The sequence below is a fragment of the Capra hircus genome, chromosome 17, assembly GCF_001704415.2.
Source record: "Capra hircus breed San Clemente chromosome 17, ASM170441v1, whole genome shotgun sequence".
NCBI classification, from domain to species: Eukaryota; Metazoa; Chordata; class Mammalia; order Artiodactyla; family Bovidae; genus Capra; species Capra hircus.
This window is the reverse complement of record NC_030824.1, coordinates 68860884-68883188: the sequence shown is the minus strand read 5'-3', so window position 1 is coordinate 68883188 and position 22305 is coordinate 68860884. Positions and strand designations below refer to the sequence as shown.

At 41.5% G+C, this 22305-nt stretch overlaps 1 protein-coding gene across 3 annotated transcripts in view; it reads left to right on the top strand.

Annotated features, from left to right (window-relative positions):
- The window catches only part of TMEM192 (transmembrane protein 192), a 35030-nt gene continuing 18194 nt past the window's right edge, over nt 5470–22305 (top strand). Inside the window, exons 1-3 of one of the 3 annotated variants that reach the window (XM_018061630.1) lie at nt 5470–5571; nt 14958–15104; nt 20006–20270. In XM_018061630.1, the coding sequence (XP_017917119.1) occupies nt 5563–5571; nt 14958–15104; nt 20006–20270 (421 nt within the window). In that variant the 5' untranslated portion in view covers nt 5470–5562. Of the gene's footprint in view, nt 5572–6782; nt 7289–14957; nt 15105–20005; nt 20271–22305 lie in introns of those variants that run through there. The other 2 variants (XM_018061631.1, XM_018061629.1) reach the window with 2 other exon arrangements.

Genomic DNA, 22305 nt, shown 5'->3' with positions numbered 1-22305 from the left:
TAGGGAGAGACCAAAATCAATTGGAGACTCCAGGAGAAAAACAACAAATAACCTGAACATTATTACATCAGCGGTTCAGAGATAGTCCCCACCTGTTTGCACAGGCTCTTAGCTGTGATTTCCTAGATCTGGATCTGGGACCAAGTGGGAAAATATTACAATATGTAGATGACCTAATCTGTAGATGAGGGAAATGCCCAATAAAATGTGATTCAAATTCTAAACTTTTTGGCAAAGAGGGGATATAAAGTCTGTTGTGCTAAGGCATAGATGGTCCAGACAAGGGTTACTTACTTGGGAGTTCAGATTATGCATGGGTCCAGGAGGCTGTCCACCCACCGAGAACAAAGAATCCTGCAGTTGCCTTCCCTCACAACTCTAAAACAATAGTAAGCTAACCAGATATTGTAGAATCTGGATATCCAACTATGGTCTATTGCCCAGCCCTTATAGGACAGCTTAAAGGAACTGGATGATTCAATCCCATTGACGAGGGGAACTCCTCAAAAGGAGGTAGAGGCTACTTTAGTGTACAAGCCTTAACTCAAGCACCCACCTTGAGGTTGCCAGACCCAGAAAAAGCATTCCAACTATATGTCCACAAAAAGGATGGAATAGGCTTGGAAGTGTTAAGTCAAAGGTTGGGACCTGAGCCCCAGCCAGTAGCTTACTTATCCAAGAGGTTTGACCCAACCACTGAGGCTGGCCTCCATGCCTTTGAAATCTTGCAGCTACTGCAGTCCTGTTAGAAGATGCTTCAAAACTCTCTCTTGGGGGAAAACTATTTTTACCAGCCACCAAGCGAAACAACTCCTGAATGGGAAAGGCCATTTATGGAAATCCGATCAAAGGATCCTCAGATATCAAGTAGTGCTGATGAAAATCCAGGCCTGACTATATCCCCTTGTGAGACTCTTAACTCAGCTACCCTCCTGCCTACCCCTGAGGGCTCTCTCACCTTTCACTGTTGCCTAGAAACTTTGGACCATTGGACAAAACCCTGAAAGGGACTGACTGAACCTAGATAGCATATTCAAAAGCAGAGACATTACTTTGCCGACTAAGGTCCGTCAAGTCAAGGCCATGGTTTTTCCAGTGGTCATGTATGGATGTGAGAGTTGGACTGTGGAGAAAGCTGAGCGCCGAAGAATGATGCTTTTGAACTGTGGTGTTGGAGAAGACTCTTGAGAGACCCTTGGACTGCAAAGAGATCGAACCAGTCCATTCTGAAGGAGATCAGCCCTGGGATTTCTTTGGAAGGAATGATGCTAAAGCTGAAACTCCAGTACTTTGGCCACCTCATGCGAAGAGTTGACTCATTGGAAAAGACCCTGATGCTGGAGGGATTGGGGGCAGGAGGAGAAGGGGACGACAGAGAATGAGCTGGCTGGATGGCATCACTGACTCGATGGACGTGAGTCTGAGTGAACTCCGGGAGTTGGTGATGGACAGGGAGGCCTGTCGTGCTGCAATTCATGGGGTCACAAAGAGTCAGACACGACTGAGCAACTGAACTGAACTGAACTGAAGATCCTCTGACTAATCCTGAGGAAGTCTGATACATTGATAGAAGCAGCTTTGTCTTAGATGGAAAAAGAAGAGCCGGATATGCAGTAGTCTCCAGTTTCAAGACCATAGAGGCTAACTGTTGCCACAAGGTACTTCAGCCCAATTGGCTGATCTCATAGCTCTGACTCGAGCTTTAAAGCTGGGAAAAGGAAAAAGAGTAGCCATTTACACTGACTCCAAGTATGCCTTTCTGGTGCTACATGCACATGCTGCTATTTGTAATGGAAGAGGCCACTTGACCACCAGAGGGTCCTCCATCAAGTATGGTGATCAAATCCTTATGCTCTTGGAGGCAGTCCATCTGCCTGCTGAGGTTTCAGTCTCCCACTATGCTGCTGCTGCTGCTAAGTCACTTCAGTCGTGTCCGACTCTGTGTGACCCATAGACAGCAGCCCACCAGGCTCCCCCGTCACCAAAAAGGGAGCACGGAAGTGGCACAAGGGAATCAAGCAGCCGATTAGGCGGCTGAAAGAGCAGCATTACAAAACAATGACCTAATAGGGGTTGCCACCCTAGTTCCACAGATTAATTTACCAGAAATTCCTTATACTGAAGGTGAAACTCTTAAAGCTAAGAGTAAGGGTTTTCAAGAAGATAATATGAGGTGGTTCCAAAAGGAGGTACTTGGGCCATCTTAAATGAGATGTGTTGTTTCTGGCTAAACACCTCCAGCCAAGTTGGAGAAAGTCTCACAATCCTCAAGAAAAATATTCATATTCTACAGGATCTCAAAGAACGAGCTGGAGAGTCCTCAGGGTGTCTATAATCTCTCCTTGGGGATCTTTCTCCCGGTGAGGGGGGATTTGGAGTTGACTAATATCCCTACTAACCCCTGTTAGCACCATATTGATACTGCTTATAATTGTTCCATGTAGTATCAGTTATTTAACTCATTTTGTCTCTGATCAGGTCAACAAGCTACAAAATGCAGTGCTAGTTCAATAAGGATATATAAAACTACACCAACCACAGAAAACATCTATCACTCACTCTTAGACGGATACCACTACAAGGACTCTGAGGCTTGAGACTAGCAAGAGGGAAGGTCCAATGCCCCTTGCCAACCCAGCTTAGCAGGAAGTAGCCAGAGAGATCTCGGTGCCCCTATTCCCAAGGAATTGGGCCTCCCATCTTTTGAGGAGGGAATTTTAGGTAGTTAGAATAGGAGAAGGCAATGGCACCCCACTCCAGTACTCTTGCCTGGAAAATCGCATGGACGGAGGAGCCTGGTAGGCACCAGTCCATGGGGTCGCTAAGATTCGGACACGACTGAGCGAGTTCACTTTCACTTTTCACTTTGATGCATTGGAGAAGGAAAAGGCAACCCACTCCAATGTTCTTGCCTGGAGAATCCCAGGGACGGGGGAGCCTGGTGGGCTGCTGTCTATGGGATAGCACAGAGTCGGACACGACTGAAGTGACTTAGCAGCAGCAGCAGCAGCAGCAGAATAGGAAAAAGGAGTCTAAAGTGGTGGTGGCAAAAAGACAAAGAAAGGGAAAAGCCCATACAAAGAGAACAAAGGAAAAATACGCAGACTGGAATGAGAACCAAAGGTGAAACAAACACACCCCTTTCCTGGCTAGCCTTAATTTGCATAGTACAGGCTCAGAGGGTGAGGAGACAAAACACTTAAAAAGAGGGAGCTAAGATGGGCTGGAGCTTCTCCTTTGGGTTCCGTCTGCCCTCACACCTCGAGGGTGTACTATCCTTTGTCTGTGGGATAAAACTCTGAGCTGTAGTGGAGCTGTAACACTGGTCCACTGTTCAAACCTTTGCTGTGGTGTGACAGAACTGAGGAGATTACACTCTTTCCTGACAATTGGATCCTATGTGGTTGGGTGAAGGGAAGCAGCAAAACATACATTTGCAGGACAATTTGGAAATTTTTGCCATGGATTTGCAAATATGGAATTACTATTGGTTTCCTTAAGTATAATCATATCATTATAGTTAAGAAGGAAAGTGAAAGTCGCTCAGTTGTGATAAACTCTTTGTGACCCCATGGTCTGGAGCCTGCCAGGCTCCTCTGTCCATGGAATTCTCCAGGCAAGAATAGTGGAGTGGGTTGCCATTCCCTTCTCCTGGAGATCTTCCCAACCAGAGATGGAAACCAGGTCTCTTGCAGGTGGATTCTTTATCATCTGAGCCACCAGGGAAACCTGCAGTTAACATGAAAATATCCTTCCTTTTAGGCAATGAACTATCTAGAAACAGCTTCATTTTGGACTCAATCTACTTTCAGATGGTTCAATTTAAAAACATGTGACACACACATAAGCACGAATCCTCACACAAAGCAACTAACTGTTGAGATAATGTTAACCACTGTTGAATCAATGTGAGAGGTACATAGGTGTTCTCCGTACTAGTTTTTCAAAGTTTCCCAGGTTTGAAAACTTTTAAAATAAAATGTTGAGGGGAAATGCACATCTAGACAAAGCTCTTGAGATATAATTCATAGTGTCTCAGAAAATTTTAAAGATTTAAAGTTGCCTTGAGATTTTAAAGATCAAAAGCTCATCTTTTATTTTGTTGTTGCTCAGTTGCTAAGTTCAGCTGTCTGTGACCTCATGGACAGCAGAAAGCTGGGCTACCCTGTCCTTCACTACATCCCTGAATTTGTTCAAACTCATAGCTATCAAGTTAGTGATGCCATCCAACTATCTCACCCTCTGTTGCCCCCTTCTCCTCCTGCTCTCAATCTTTTCCAGCATCAGAATCTTTTCTAATGAGTTGGCTCTTCACACCAGGTGATCAAACTGTTGGAGCTTCAGCTTCAGCATCAGTCTTTCCAATGAATATTCAGGTTGATTTCCTTTAGGATTGACTGGCTTGATCTGCTTGCTCTTCCATCTTTTTCTTGGCTGATACGTAAATAATTTTATTTCAACAATGGTATAAACAAGATTACACCATACACAATGTACAAATAAGCATTAAAAAGTATGAAAGTTTATTACTACAATATAACAATAGAATGGAGGCTGATATTGACAAAATTTTAAACTTTCTTTACACTTTAACCAGGCTTCCCTGGTGGCTCAGAGGTTAAAGCGTCTGCCTCCAATGTGGGAGACCTGGGTTTGATCCCTGGGCTGGGAGTTCCCCTGGAGAAGGAAACAGCAACCCACTCCAGTATTCTTGCCTGGAGAATCCCATGGTTGGAGGAGCCTGGTAGGCTACAGTTCACGGGGTCGCAAAGAGTCAGATACGACTGAGCAACTTCACTTTCACGTTTTAACAAACGATAGTGTAGTCTCAGAAAAATGCCATAAAATTTCTTGTTCAATTTCACTTGGAATAAAAAGTCCAACCCGCCCCCCCCCCCGAAAAAAAGCCCTTATTTCCTCCTTTCCCACTGGTGAAATCATTGACTGTGTCCTCGAAAACAGTTTTTATTCTGTTTGTGTTCCTCTGATAGTGGAGTTTTGTGCTATCACTGAAAATCTGGGATTCTACCGCGGGTCCTATGCACAGACCTACGCTGCAAACAATAACTAAAGAAAGCCGAGAAAAAATAATGCTTTATAAAGAAGCAGCTGACGGCCAAAAATAGTTCAATTATTGGACTTAGAACGCATCCATTAGCGCCCAAATCTCTGGCCAACCTAGGACACTAGCGCAGGTTTCGCAGTCCATAGGCACCGCAGCGTTCCCAGAGCCAGCGGCCTCCCAGGGAGGGACTTCGGGAAAGGTCACTCCCCCTTTCTCCTCGGCCATTCGGGATAGAGGTATTGGATCAGCCCCCTCAGAGTCTACCAATAGTAAGCAAGAGGCGGGACCAATCACTCCTGCCCCTCTGCCAATCGAGGGCGAGGGGCGGGCCTGGGACGGCCGCCGGAAGCAGGGCCCTGGAGCGAGGAGGAGGGGCCCGCCTCTACGCTTCGGCCAATTGAAAGCAAAGGGTGCGTCCCAGGGCGTGTCCCGGAAGGCGGCGCGGGCTCAGGTGCGGAGGCCGGGCGGCCCGGCTGCGGCCTCCGGCGGCCGGCAGTATGGAGGACGTGAGTGCTCAGTGGCAGGTGGCGAGCGACCGGCCCGCATCCCCCTCCTCTGATGCTGGGCGCCCTGGGCAGAGACGGGGTTGGGAACAGACTTGGCGGAGGGGATCCTTCTGCGCGCGGCTACCGGGCTGCGGTTTGTGGGAGGAGGCGCAGGGACGCCGGCTGGGTCCGCGCCTTGCTGGCCCTGGGCTTATTTTCTCGTCACAGGAGGCAGGAGGGGCGCCCAGCCCTTGCGGTCGCGTGTCGGGTCCCGGAACTGGGGAGGCCAGCGATGCGCGCATGGCCTCGGGCGCAGGAGCGAGTCCACCTCCTTTTGGCCTCCGGCCTTGGCTCTGAGGGCAGATCTGTCGCTATCATCACACGGAAACCCGCATTGGAGACAAACAATATGATGTTTTAAATGAAGGCCTGGTAGGAGTGAAGGGATTTTTAAATCTTACTTAAGTGGATCCAAACAGGATTATTAAGAAGCCACTGCACTAGTTACAGTGTACAGAGTGCAGCGTTACAGAATGCAGCGTAACTGTAAAAGTCTTTGCTTGAGTGTATTAAAACATTTTTAGGAAAAGCATGTATTTGTGCCCAGAATTAACTGGATTACCCATTGAATTACAAAATTCTTGCTCTTGAGAAAATGCAAAGTTGATAGTTATATGAAAGCACTGATTTGAGTTAATAAATTAATAGGCATATTACTGTGATCCTGCCACTGAATGAGATGCATCACGCAAGACACTTGAAAAACAATTCCAGCCCTACAATAGCTTAGATTCTTGTGCAAATAGTGACCATAGTTCAATTATCTTGACTAAATAAAGACCAAACAATTTCTAATGATAGGACTAAAACCCATGTTTTTACACTATGAGAAAGTGGAAAGCTAACTGTAACACCTGTAAGTAGATTTGAGATTCATATATTTATAGAAAAATTGATTGTTTTTGAATTTTTAAAGGGTGAGATTCATGAATTGAAAATATGTGGAGAAAATGAGTATCTAAATGGAAAATGAGACTCATAAGAATGTGTGCAGTAAATGCTTCTTGCTTGGTGCTAAGCTGCCTCCAGGTTCTTGGATCTGTAACTTTTAGCTTTAGGATTAGTACAATCCTAGAAATTTGTTTCACCAAAAGATTGGAGAGTAATGTTTCACCAATAGCTACATAGCTAGGTCACTTTAGGTATGAACAATTGCCTACCCTTGGTATTTGTGGATATGATTTCTCCCACCCAAGAGAAAGCTAAAAACTATGTGCCATGTCCTAGGCCCAGACACCTAAATGAATTAAGAGGCAAAAACTTTTTAGTTTGGGTTCTTTGTTTGCAAGCGGGCAAACCAATTTTGGCTACTTTAAGGAAGAAAGGGATTTATTTGAAAGAATATAGGGTAGATGAACACATAATTCTCTGAAAGGATTCAAACCAGGGCTCCTTAAGGGATCCAGTGACAGGAGTCCTTTCAGAATCCCAGAGTCTCTTCTGGGATGGATCTATCTCAACCATGGCCTTTTGTTTGCTTTGTTACTCTAAGAGAGAGTTAGATTGGCCTAACCCTCTTTGGTTTCATGACCATCCTTAGATCAGAGGAAGGTGAAGAGCACTGAAGGATGTTCCCCTTGAGATTGCAGAGGTAGACTTTGGGTCCCCAAAGGGAAAGTAATAATTGTGACAAAAAAGGGAGGAGATGATGTGGACAAACAACAGGTATCTTTTCCAGGTAAGCAGTGTGATTATTTTAAGAGTCTTATTCCTTTCACCGTTCTCTTGCAGATGACAAGTTACAGAGAGAGACAGGATGCTGTTTGTATAGTTTTCCTACATTTCTTATAGGATCCGAAGGACAGTGTATTTGATATAGTCACCAAACACATTGTATTTCATGAACATTGAATAAGTGACAGAAACCATATTGTCCCCGACCCCTTCAGTGTAGTGAGGGAGAACAAAAGGCATATACATAAATGAAACAATACAAGTCAGCACATGAAATGCAATACCTTTTTTGGTTTTAAAGTAGAAAGAAAACACTTGGCAAGACAAGTTTTATAGAGGATGGAAATTCTGTTGGACCTTGAAAGATGAGTTGGATGCTGAAAAAGATAAGAGAGGGTATTTGTGGGCACTCCAAAAAGCTCATGCAGACCAGAGGAGAAAGTGCATGAAAGGGACCAAGAGAGAGATAAAGTAGACTGCTGTCTTACAGTCAGGGTTTCAGTGCTGTCTTTTAAAAAATTCCTAGATCCCAACTGTTCAAGAAGTTGGGCCATCTTTCATTCACTCTACACACATATTGAGCACCTGCTGTGTGTTAGGTACTAAAGGTACAAAGAATAAAGTATAATGTAGAGTCCTGCCCTGTGAAGCACACCTGTTCCAACCACTTTCATACCTTGTGCTTCTTTCTGCCTGGAAGAACAAAATATCTGTATATGAAAGGACATTGTTTTGAGATAATAGACATCAAGCAATGAACTAGAGTGATCTTTGAGAGATAGGAAACAACACGAGCTGTGTAATTGCCAGCTCACTGCCTAAAGAGAGTTTGTGGGCTATGGCAGAGGTAGGGGCACCAGGTGGGCTTCAGTAGACCCTGAGTTGAGGAGGTGGAGCTGAATCTGGGGATACTGAAGCAACTTGGGTTCACCAGACAGAGAACCCAGAGAGCAGAGCACTGTACAGAGGGAGAGCTCCAAAGAGTGCAGAATCCCTGTTCAGCTAAGTCCTGTTCTGTATGCCTCTGAGGTAATGCCCTGACGACTGAGGGAAAAAAAAAAATGACCCAGAAGGACTAGAAGGAGCAGTACTCTCACAAGGACCAGGATTAGTGCTTGTTTTTCCAGCTAGACTGGAAACCTCATAATCACAGGGTGTTGAGTATTAGGAAAGGTCTTACTTCACTTGTAGGGAATATTTAGCACTAGACCAAACATGGTGTGGTCCCACCTAAGAAGCACCTTAAAAGAGTAAAGAGATCAAATTGTTTCCAGTGACTTAACTGAATCCAGAAAAAAGCTCAAGAATATTTACAGGAATACAAAAGTATCCAGCACCCAAAGAGTTAAATTTTTTTGCAGTGTCTGGCATCCAATCCAAAATTACCAGGCATTGCTAATTATGTGATATAATGGAGATGTTAAGTGATGCTATCATGGTAATCATTTTGCAGTATATAAGTGTATCAAATCAACTCATGATACACAAACTTACACAATGTGACGTGTTAATTATATCTCAATAAAGTGGAAAAAATGACCAAGCATGCAAAGAGGCAGGGAAATATGACATAATAAATCAATTAAAACTGATTAAAAAATGACATGAAATAGCAAACAAGGACATTTAAAAAAAACTACTATAACTTTTCTGTATGTTGCAAAGGTTAAAAAGACATGAGAGATATAAATAAACCCACTCAAACTTGTAGAAATAAAAACTACAGTGTCAAAATGAAAGAAAGGGCAGAGGGAACAGCATTGAGGCATCAGGGAAGGCGGCATGTTTGCAAGACAGGCGTTTGACAGGTGGGGAGGGATGAAGAGGCACAGAGATTGGAAAAATGGCCTCTGGAGGTGTGCATGGACATTAGCTAAGGGAATACCCAGGGAGGTGAGACAGCTGCTGAGGAAGCTAGAAGAATAGAAGTCATGAAGAAAACAGATATCATCAGAATTTCTCCTTGAGTTATGGCAAACTAATCAGGAAGCTATCTAGGCATTGAATTAAAAAAAAAAAAATTGTAGCAGTGTTGAATACCTGCTAGTGGAAATTGAGAAGCCCATCCCAGATCTGGTCATGTCCCAGACTTCTGTGTTATCTTTATAATCTCGGTGCCCAGAGCCCACCCTTACACCATTTGTCCCCCTCTCTACCCCATCCAAAGTAAATATATATATATTATATAATATATAAATGTTATATATATTTTATATATATATCTATATATATGAGTCATGCCCGACTCTTTGTGACCCCATGGATAGTAGCCTGCACCAAGTTCCTCTGTCCATGGGATTTTCAAGGCAAGAGTATTGGAGCGGGTTGCCATTTCCTTCTCCAGGGAACCTTCCTAACCCAGGGATCGAACCCAGGTCTCTCACTTTGTAAACAGACGCTTTACTGTCTGAGCCACCAGGGAAGTCTTTTAATATATATACTAAATATATATTAATATCAACTAACAACAGTCAATTATTAATAACTACAATTCAATTATATTAAATATATATGTATTTATACATTATATATATATTTACTTCGGAAGTAAATATATAAGTTAAGTCACTAACCCATGTCCAGCTCTTCACAACCCCATGGACTGTAGCCTGCCAGACTCCTCTGTCCTTGGGATTTCCCAGGCAAGAATACTGGAGTAGGTTGCCGTTTCCTTTACCAGGGGATCTTGCTGACCCAGGGATTGAACCTGCATCTCCTGCTTGGCAGATGAATTCTTTACCACTGAACCACCTGGGAAGCCTCACACACACACACACACACACACACACACACACACACGTATGTATGTATATATGCACATATGTGTGTGTGTGTGTGTGGTGCTGGTGCTAAGTCACTTCAGTTTGTATCAGACTTTTGGAGATCCTATGTACTGTAGCCCACCAGGTTTCTCTGTGCATAGGATTTTCCAGGCAAGTGGGTTGCCGTGCCCTCCTGCAGGGGGTCTTCCAGACCCAGGGATCCAGCCTAAGTCTCTTCTGTGTCCTACATGGCAGGTAGTTTCTTTACCACTAGAACCACATGGGAAGCCCTATATATTTATATATATACATACGTATATATGTGAACGGATGATGCTAACAGCCGATTCATTAGAAAAGTCCCTGATGCTGGGAAAGATTGAGGGGAGAAGGAGAAGAGGGTGTCAGAGGATGAAATGGCTGGAAGGCATCACTGATTTAATGGATATGAACTTGGGCAAACTTTGGGAGATAGTGAGGGACAGAGAGGCCTGGCGCATTGTGGTCCACAGGGTCGCCAAGAGTTGGACACGACTGGGTGACCGAACAACAACAACAGTATATATATATATATATACATACACATATCAATTAATTGATGCTTTTGAACTGTGGTGTTGGAGAAGACTCTTGAGAGTCCCTTGGATTGCAAGGAGATCTAACCAGTCCATTCTGAAGGAGATCAGCCCTGGGATTTCTTTGGAAGGAATGATGCTAAAGCTGAAACTCCAATACTTTGGCCACCTCATGCGAAGAGTTGACTCATTGGAAAAGACTCTGATGCTGGGAGGGATTGAGGGCAGGAGGAGAAGGGGACAATAGAAGATGAGATGGCTGGATGGCATCACTGACTCAATGGACGTGAGTCTGAGTGAACTCCGGGAGTTGGTGATGGACAGGGAGGCCTGGTGTGCTGTGATTCATGGGGTTGCAAAGAGTCAGACACGACTGAGCAACTGAACTGATGTATACATATATGTATAATGTTAAATCAGGAGATCAAATCAAGATGGTGGAGTAGAAGGACATGTGCTCATCTCCTCCTGTAAGAAGACCAAGATCACAACTAGCTGTTGTACAGCCATTAACAGGAGGATGCTAGAACTCACCCAAAAAGATACCCCATGTTCAAAGACAAAGGAGAGGCTGCAGTGAGACAATAGAAGGGGATACAATCATGATAAAATCAAATCCCATACCTTCTGGATGGGTGACCCACAAACTGGAGAAGAAGAATACTTAAGAAGTTCTCCCTCTGTTGTGAGGGTTCTGAGCTCTATGTCAGTCTTCCCAATATGGGAATCCAGGAAAGGGACTAGGAATCCACAGAGAATCTGACTTTGCAGGCCAGCAGGATTTGATTACAGGATTTCCACAAGACTGGAAGAAATAGATAATCCACTCTTGGAGGGCACAAGCAAACTCTTGCATACACCAGGACTCAGGGGAAAAGAGCAGTGACCCTATAGGAGACAGAACCAGACCTACCTGCTAGTGTTGGAGGGTCTCCTGTGGAGGTGTGGGTTGTCAGTGGCTCACTGTGGGGACAGGGGCACTGGCAGCAGCAGTCCTGGGAGGTGTTCCTTGGCAAGTGAGCCCTCTTGGAAGAGGCATTAGACCTACCATAGAGCCTGTAGACTCCAAGGCTGGGTTGCCCCAGGCCAAAATGCTAGTCCCACCTGTCCCATCAGCTGATAATTGGATTAAAGTTTTACCCAGCCCACAAGAATAAGACCCAGTTTTTCCCACCACCAGTCCCTCACATCAGCCTCATTCATCTGAGGGCAGAAGGAAGAAGCAGGAAGAACTACAATCCTGAAGCCTCTTGAATGAAAACCACAACCACAAAAGTTAACCGAAATGAAAAGGCAAATAATTATCTCCCAGATGAAAGAACAAGATAAAACCCCAGAAAAATAATGAAGTGGAGCTAGGTCCAGGAAAAGAATTCAAAATAATGATAGTGTAGATGATTCAGAATCTTGGGGAAAAAATGAAGCAGATGTAAGAAATGTTTACAAAAGACCTAGAAGAACTAAACAAACAAAACAGAGATGAACAATACACTAGAAGGAATAAGTAGAAGAATAACTGAGGCAGAGGAACAGATAAGTGACCTGGAAGACAGAATGTGGAGATCACTGCTGTAAAACAGAATATAGAAAAAAAATGAAAAAAAAAAAATGAAGTCAGCCTAAGAGTCCTCTGGGACAATGTTAAGTGCACCAACATTTGCATTATGGGTGTCTCAGAAGGAGAAGAGAGAGAGAAAGGATCCGAGAAAATATTTGAAGAGATGGTTTTAGTTGAAAACTTACCTAATATGGGAAAAGAAATAGTCAACCAATCCAGGAAGTGCAGAGAGTCCCAGGCAGGATAAACCTGAGGAGGAATACACCAAGACAATGTAATCAAACTGACAAATTAAAAACAAAGATAAAATATTAAAAAGTAATGGGGAAAATGACAACATACAAGAGAATTCCCATAAGATTTTTAGCTGATTTCTCAACAGAAGCTCAACAGAAATTCCCTTCAACAGAAGAGAATGGCATGATATATTTAAAATGATGAAAGGGAAGAATCTACAACCAAGAATACTCTACTCAGCAAGACTCTTGTTCAGATTTGATGGAGAAATCAAAAGCTTTCCAGACAAGCAAAAGTTAAGAGAATTCAGCATCACCAAACCAGCTTTACAATAAATTTTAAAGGAACTTCTCTTGGCAGGAAACGCAAGAGAAGGAAAAGACCTACAAAGAATTAACCCAAAACAATGAAGAAAATGGTAATAGGATCACACATATTGATAATTACCTTAAATATAAATGGATTAAATGCACACCAAAAGACATAAACTGGCTAAGTAGATGAAAACATATGCATGTATGCACTTCCACTTACCACGTCACTCTACTGAACTCCCCAAATTGTATGCAGTTATTTTATACTGTTAGGTTAATCATGTTTCCATTATGACTTGTAACTGTAAATATCTTTTTTGTGTGTATGACTATTAAATGTGGGAACTGATAAGCATCTTTTACTATTGTGAAAAAAATTATCTACTCTCTTCACAACACTCAAATATATATACATTACAGATAACTGTAGTCACTGGGCCACAAATTATGTTTCCCCAGGACTTATTTGCCATCAGATTTTTACATTTTGACCACTTTCACTCATTTCTCCTACTCTCCCATCCCCTTCCTGTGGCAGCCACCAATCTATTTTCTGTGTCTATCTTCAGTTTTTATAGATTCCACATAAAAGTGAGATCATACAGTAATTGTCTTTCTCTATTTGATTTATATTACTTGATATAATTCCTTCAAGATCCATCCATGTTGTTGCAAATGACAGGGCTTCATTCTTTTTTATGACTAAATAATAATTTGTTATATAAAAATATATTAGATTGTTTCCATGTCTTGGCTATTATGAATAATGCTGTGATGAGCATGGGAATACAGATATTTCTTTGAGATAAGATTTTGTATCCTTTGGATATACACCCAGAAGCAGATTTGCTGGGCCATATAATAATTCTATTTTTGATGTTTTGAGGCCCCTCCATACTGTTTTCCACAGTGGCTGTACCAATTTACATTCCCACCATCAATGCTCAAGGGTTCCCTTTTCTCCATATCTTCTCTAGCACATATTATCTCATCTTTTTGATAAAAGCCATGCTAATAAGTGTGAGTTAATAGCTCATCGCTGTTTTGATTCGCGTCTCCGTGGTGATCAGGGATCTAAGCATCTTTTTGTGCATCTGTTGGCCATCTGTATTTCTCTTTGAAAAAATGTCTATTTGGTTCCTTTGCCCATGTTTTAATTGAATTGTTTTTGGTTTTGTTTTTTTGCTATTGAGTTGTATGAAACAGCATTATTATTAATATACATTAATTTATAATGGTCAAACAAAATGTGATATATCCATATAATGAAATACCATATTCATCAATAAAAATGAACTGATTACTGATACATGCCACAACACAGATGAACTCTAAAACATATTCAGTACAAGAAGCAGGAAGGACTCAGCACACTTTTTATGATTTCATTTACATGAAATGTCAAAAAAAAAAAAAACAAACCAATCTATAAAGACAGATTATAGGTTACCTAGGTCTAGGGATAGAAATGGGGAGTGATTATAAATGGGCATGATTAGCATGTTGCAGGTGTTCTAAAATTGTTGTAATAGTTGCATAACTATAAATACACAGACATTTGTTGAATTGTATACTTAAGCTTGGAGAAGGCAATGGCACCCCACTCCAGTATGCTTGCCTGGAAAATCCCATGGATGGAGGAGCCTGGAAGGCTGTAGTCCATGGGGTCGCTGAGGGTCAGACATGACTGAGCGACTTCACTTTCACTTTTCACTTTCATGCGTTGGAGAAGGAAATGGCAACCCACTCCAGTGTTCTTGCCTGGAGAATCCCAGGGACGGGGGAGCCTGGTGGGCTGCCATCTCCGGGGTCGCACAGAGTTGGACACGACTGAAGTGACTTAGCAGCAGCATACTTAAGCTAGTATATTTTACGTTATATACATTATATCTCAATAAAGCTGTTGAATAAAGTATTTTAAAAATCAGTAAATTTTTAGGGCTTGAAGAAAATTATTTGCTTTAATCCCATTATGTATTACCTTATTTGGAGATAAAGAATCGATATTTCTTTTACTTCTTTTAATAATTGTTATTTTTACCAATTTATTTACAGTAGTTATTAAGAGGTTTATGATATTTTTTTCAAATTTGGCTTTAGGTAAGGAGTGTGGTTTCTTGTCTGTAATTTTTGTAATGAATTTTAAAGCTTTGCAGTTAGTAGTTTTTCTTGAAAACATAATCCAGAAAGTGGTGTTTATTGCTTGCTTCCGTTTTCTGTACCCCAGGGTTCCTTGGATCTCATCCAGAGTATTGAAGATGACCCTCTTCTGGACACCCAGCAGCTTCCACATCACTCTTTATATGCTCATTTTAGGCCCAGATTCCACCCTCTTCCTACTGTCATCATAGCAAATCTTCTCTTGCTGATACATGTAAGTTGGCTGGGGGAAAGTGGTCCATTTGGAGGTGATGTTTTTCTAGAGGTGATATTTCTAAAAAAAATTTATAACCTCCTCAGAGGCAGAGGGCAGTTTGGCTGTATCTATCAGCATTTAAAGAGTGCATACTTTTTTACTCATACTTCTACTTCAAAGAATTTATTGTAGACATATTTGCACACACGCAAGGATATTGTTTATGATAGCAATGTTGTCTGCAATATGAAGGAACTGCAAACTACCACTGCCCGGAAGATGTTTTGTATGTCCTTTCCATAGGAAGGAATATTAGAAGAGAAACTTAGAAGTTTGGGGTAGATGCATATGTATTTAAACTACTCTTCACGATTCATTGTTGAATGGAAAAAAATGGGGTTTACAATGGTGTGAACAGAATGTTCCTTTTGCATGTTTGCAAGGGAGTTGAGAGAGGTTTTGGACATGTGGGTGATATTGTGACTTATAAGAAACGTATTTGGTCATTCAGGTGATCAGAGTAGAGTTCTCAGGTGCACTGGGTCGTCATCCTTGGTTTCTGGCTCTCAGCTGCCAAAAACCCTGGGAATTTCCTGAGCAGTAAGAGCAATGGGAGTATCTTTTGTTACAATTTTTGGTCTTTTGTCTTCAGTTCCTAAAATCACTTCAGTGTCAAAAAGGTGAACTGGGTGTCTTGATATTCATAGCAAGCATCTTTCCACCATTTCTGTTTATGTTGATGAGTTGACTTTGAAAAGCACCTAAAGGATGGGGGCAACAGCCAGGGAAACTAAGCAGGGACAGAGGGTTGGAACATACCATCCCACCCTCTGACTTCTGGGGTTGGGAAAGGGGCTGGAGGTTGAATCATTCACTGACTGCCAGGGATTTAATCAACCAGGCCTATGTAGTGAAGCCTCCGTAAAAGCTCAAAAGGAAGGGGTTCAGACAGCTTCTAGGTTAGTGAGCCAGAACGCTTGTGATGTGCCATACAGCCAGGCCCCGAACTCCACCAGGACAGGAGCTCCTTTAGGACCTCACCCAGTGTGTCTTTTCATTGGGCTGTCGATGTGCATCCTTTAATAGCTTTTGTAATAAATTGGTAATCTGGAGAGTAAATAGGTTTCTTGTGTTCTGTGAGCCTGTCTAGCAAACTAATTGAGCCCAAGAGGGAGTTGGTGGGAATCTTTGATTTGTAGCCAGTGGGTAAGAAACACTGGTTACAAGCTAGACTTGCAATTAGCATCTGAAGTGGGGGTAGTCTTGTGGGACTGGGCCGATACCGAGGGAATCTGATACCTCGGTGGATAGTGGAAGTGATTTTAGGTGGATAGTGGATATACCAGGTAGATAGTGTCAGAATTGAGTTGAATGGCCCCCCACTCCAGTACTCTTGCCTGGAAAATCCTGTGGATGGAGGAGCCTGGTAGGCACCAGTCCCTGGGGTCGCTAAGAGTCGGACACGACTGAGCGACTTCACTTTCACTTTTCACTTTCATGCATTGGAGAAGGAAATGGCAACCCACTCCAGTGTTCTTGCCTGGAGAATCCCAGGGACAGGGGAGCCTGGTGGGCTATGGGGTCTTACAGAGTCGGACATGACCAAAGCAACTTAGCTGCAGCAGTAGTACATGCAGCTGGTGTTAAAGCTGGTGTTAAAGGCTTGCTCGCCTCCTGCTCACCCACCCCCTTGGAATTGGTATTGGAAACATTTAACATTTATTCTGTATTCTGTAATAGAGTATTTCCAGAAGCAGACATCTTTTTAATACTAGTTGCACTGAGCACCTCAATGGAATGGACACCTAATATGTTTTAATGTTTACCTTTTGTACTATTTGAAAAATTTTTTTTACCATATCACGTATTACTTTTTCAGTTCTAAAAACAACAAAAAAGATATAGATAAATCTATATGTTGACAGACATTTATCAATTTATTTACACCTAGGAAATAATGTTAAACAGAGAAATCAGTATAATGTTTTCCCATGTTTTATATGATAAAATTACAAATGTCTGGGGATTTTTAAAACATGTCAACCACAAGATAAATAAATCCTGGAGATCTAATGCATAGCATAGAGATTATAGTCAACACTATAATATTATAAATTTCAAAGTTGCTCGGAGACTAAATAATTGCTCTTACCACAAAAAAGAAATGGTAATTATATGATATGATACAGGTATTGGCTAAAGCTATGGTGGCCATCATTTTGCAACATATGAATTTTTCAAATCAACACATTTTATGTCAGTTATGTTCCTCAATAAAAAGAAATAAGTAAAGTTCAACATCATAAAAACAAGACACATGTATGGATGGTCTTGGAGGCTCGCTGGGGGCTCTGTTCCAAGTCTCTTCCTCATTTTGATGACTGTAGTCTCAAGCACCAGGGGCTGCAGTTGCTCTTTGCTGAAATGTGAAAAATCAAAAGAGGGCAAAATCTTGCCGCTTCTTGGGTATTCATGAGGAGAGTGGACGTGGTTGAGGACTGGCCCAGCTGCTGCTCCAGTGAGGTGCGCTGTGAGAGAACTGACTGCATTGAGGACAGAGGTATGCGTGTGCTCCTCTATACATCTAGCAAGTGGCCTGGTTCTGCCATGGCTTCCTAATTTCCAGACAGCAGCTGAAGCACTTCTTTCCTGGTGCCTTTTTATGTATTTTGTATTCATATTTTTTATGTATGTGATACATACATACACATACATGTACACAACACTTAAAAAAAATTGCCTGCCTTTGCTATTATGGCACTGATTGCCCTAATTTTAGGACTAAGATAATCTTGTGTTAAAGAACAAGAAAAATTAATGCCTTTATATGCTACTTTGTATAAAATGGTTCAGGTAGGTTCAATGTATAGTACATTACAGTAGAGGGAGTATGTTGACTTTTCCACTTTTGCTTTATGAGGATGTGCATAATATAGCAAATATTACTACTCTTGACAAATCACATACATTTTAAATAGATTTATTACATGATAAGACTCCCTGCTTGGTGATAGGTGCCTGCTTGGTGATGGATGCTAATGACAACATTTAAAATTTTCTTTAATATGATTTTTCAAAATATTACAGAATAATACTTCCTTTTATAACAAGTAAAACACAGTATACCGAGATATAATCTTCCCATTTCTCTGCTTCACCCCTTCTCCCTGAGTTAATAAATATATCTCAGAGTTTGTTGTATTTCTTGCAGTATCTTTTGTTCAGTTCAGTTCAGTTCAGTCGCTCAGTTATGTCCGACTCTTTGCAACCCCATGAATTGCAGCACGCCAGGCCTCCCTGTCCATCACCAACTCTCGGAGTTCACTCAGACTCACGTCCATCGAGTCAGTGATGCCATCCAGCCATCTCATCCTCTGTTGGCCCCTTCTCCTCCTGCCCCCAATCCCTCCCAGCATCAGAGTCTTTTCCAATGAGTCAACTTTTGCATGAGGTGGCCAAAGTACTGGAGTTTCAGCTTTAGCATCATTCCTTCCAAAGAAATCCCAGGGCTGATCTCCTTCAGAATGGACTGGGTCGATCTCCTTGCAGTCCAAGGAACTCTCAACAGTCTTCTCCAACACCACAGTTCAAAAGCATCCATTCTTCGGCGCTCAGCTTTCTTCACAGTCCAACTCTCACATCCATACATGACTACTGGAAAAACCAGAGCCTTGACTAGACGGACCTTAGTCGGCAAAGTAATGTCTCTGCTTTTGATATGGTATCTAGGTTGGTCATAACTTTTCTTCTAAGGAGTAAGCGTCTTTTAATTTCATGGCTGCAGTCACCATCTGCAGTGATTTGGGAGCCCGAAAAAAATAAAGTCTGACACTGTTTACACTGTTTCCCCATCTATTTCCCATGAAGTGATGGGAACGGATGCCATGATCTAAGTTCATACAAATATATACAAAAAGATTACCACACTGTAAAAGGAGGTCTCCCATTTCCAAGGAAAAAAAAATAGATACTACAGTATTTATTTCTAAACAACATTTCTCAAACTTGAACATACATCAGACCCCCTGACAGGCTTATTACACCACAGGCTTCTGACTGCTCCCCCAGAGGTGTTGATTTGGGGCTTGAGAGTTTGCATTTCTAACTGGTCTGGAGACCGCACTTTCAACTACTACTTTAAACATTAGTGTTTTTAAATCTTAACATGTCATAGATATCTACCCAAACTAATAGATAGAACTTCAATTAATTCTTTTATAGCTGAATAACATTCTATTATGTGAGTGGGTATACCTTAATTTATTCAAATATTCTGCTTTGGATACACACATATACTTGGGCAGTTTACATTTTTTTCTTTTAAAATACAGAGAAAACTGAAGTAAAATATCTTTTACTTCTGCTTTTACTTCTGAGTGACTGGGTCTTAAGATAGAATTTCTCAGTCAAGATATTTCCAAATTATTTTCAACAATACATCCCAGACCAGTCAGCATTTTGTAAGACCGTTTGCCCATATTTTGATACCAGTCTTTAAAATTTTGTCAATCTAATTGGACAATTATTTTAGTTCTCTTAAAACTGAAATTAGAAATAAACTTTAATGCATGATGTTTATTAGTTACTTTTGAGGTGCTGAATTAATTGTTTTTACTCTTTTTAATAAAAGAAGTGGACAGGAAACTGCATTTAACATTGAAGTACTCATCTCTAGCAGATGGGATTTAGGGTGGTTTTTATTTTCTTATTTGGAATTTGTTTTTTCCCCAAATTTTCTGCAAAATTTTCTCCAGGTTATCTGTTTAAAAAGTTTGTAAAAATAGCAAAAATCCATTTTTAAATTCATAAAAAATAGGATAGTGAAAGTCACAGGTATAAGAGTATGTGCTGGGCATGAACCTTATTGTTTCTTAAATCCAAATATTGAATGTTAATCCTACTGTTTTCTTTTCTACCAGCTTGTGTTTGTTATTTTAGCATTTTTAACAGGTGTGCTTTGTTCTTACCCCAATCCAATGGAGGACAAGTGCCCAGGAAACTATACCAACCCACTGAAAGTTCAGACAGTCATAATCCTTGGAAAAGTTATTTTGTGGATTCTGTATTTCCTTCTTGAACGATACATCCAGTATCACCATTGCAAAGTAAGAAACCGAGGCTATAACAAGATCTACCGGTCAACAAGACATCTGAAAAGACTTCCACTGATGATACACTCCACTGGTAAGTTCAGTTGTCTCACTCAGCCCTTTGGCAGCTTGCTTGAGTGGCATAAATGACAGCAGAATAAGGTGTTAAGTTTGGTTTTATAATCAAATATATGCTGTTGTTTCTGTGAGAGTGATGTGGCCACTAAAATTCATATCACTTTAATGTCTTGAAATTTTTCTTGTATTTCCCTTAGAAATCTGTATTTGTTATATAGAAGAGGAAAAATATTTTCTCTTCCCTTCTAGGTTTTTAGCTGAGATTCCACCAAAAAAAGACAGGTTAACAGAAGAAAAAAAAAAAAGTTTAATAACATTATACTTCCTGTATACAAGGGAGATGCTTCCCTGGTGTCTCAGTGGTAAAGAACTTGTTTACCAGTGCAGGAGATGCAATCAGTCCTTGGGTTGGAAGACGCCTGGAGAAGGAAATGGCAACCCATTCCAGTATGATTGCCTGGGAAATCCCATTTATAGAAGAGTCTGGTGGGCTATAGTCCATGGGGTCACAGAAGAGTCAGACACAGCAACTAAACAACAATATACAAGAGAGAGACCCAAGAGAACTGAGTGACTCGAAAATGGCCTAAGCCACCTACTTCAATAACATCTACAGCTAAAGACCAAAGAAGATGGGAAAGATTGCAGGGGGCAGTAATTCTGAGAGGTGACCAGGAGAAGTGCAATAAGCAATGGTAAGGTTGTTAAGCAGATTTCCATTGATTTCTTGCCTTCTCCATGATTAGAGTTTCTAGAGAGTTAGAGTCATTGTGGTATTTGTTATTGTTCAGTCCCTTAGTCGTGTCCAACTCTTTGCGACCCCATGGACTGCAGCACACTAGGCTTCCCTGTCCTTCACTGTCTCCCAGAGCTTGCTCCAACTCATGTCCAATGAGTCAGTGATGCCATCTAACCATCTTGTCCTCTGTTATCCCCTTCTCTGCCTACTTACTATCTTTTCTAGCATCAAGGTCTTTTCTGATGAGTCGGCTTTTCGCATCAGGTGGCCAGAGTATTGGAGCTTCAGTTTGAGCATCAGTCCTTCCAATGAATATTCAAGGTTGATTTCCTTTAGGATTTACTGGTTGGATCTCCTGCTGTCCAAAGGATTCTCAAGAGTCTTCTCAAACACCACAGTTCGAAAGCATCAATTCTTTGGTGCTCAGCATTCTTTATGTTCCAACTCTCACATCCATACATGACTACTGGAAGAACCATAGCTTTGACTATACAGACATTTATTGGCAAAGTGATGTCTCTGCTTTTTAATATACTATCTAGGTTTGTCATAGCTTTACTTCCAAGGAGGAAGCATCTTTTAATTTTATGGCTGCAGTCACCATCTGCAGTGATTTTGGAGCCCAAGAAAATAAAGTCTCTCACTGTTTACATTTTTTCCCCATCTATTTGCCATGAAGTGATGGGACCGGATACCATGATCTTAGTTTTTTGAATGTTGAGTTTTAAGCCAACTTTTTCACTCTCCTCTTTCACTTTCATCAAGAGGCTCTTTAGTTCCTCTTCACTTTCTGCCATAATGGTGGTATCATCTGCATATCTGAGGTTACTGATATTTCTCCCTGCAATCTTGATTCCAGCTTGTGCTTTATCCAGCCTGGTATTTCATATGATGTGCTCTGCATATAAATTAAATAAGCAAGGTGACAGTATACAGCCTTGTATACTCTTTTCCCAATTTGGAACCAGTCTGTTGTTCCATGTGCGGTTCAACTGTTGCCTCTTAACCTGCATACAGGTTCCTCAGGAGGCAGGTAAGGTGGTCTGGTATCCTCATCTCTTTTAAGAATTTTCCACAGTTGTGATCCACACAGTCAAAGGCTTTAGAGTACAAAATGAAGCAGAAGTAGATGTTTTTCTGGAATTCTCTTGCTTTTCCTACGATCCAGCGGATGTTGTCAATTTGATCTCTGGTTCCACTGCCTTTTCTAAATCCAGCTTGTACATCTGGAAGTTTTTGGTTCACATACTATTGAAGCCCAGCTTGGAGAATTTTGAGCATGACCTTGCTAGCATGTGAAATTAGTGCAATT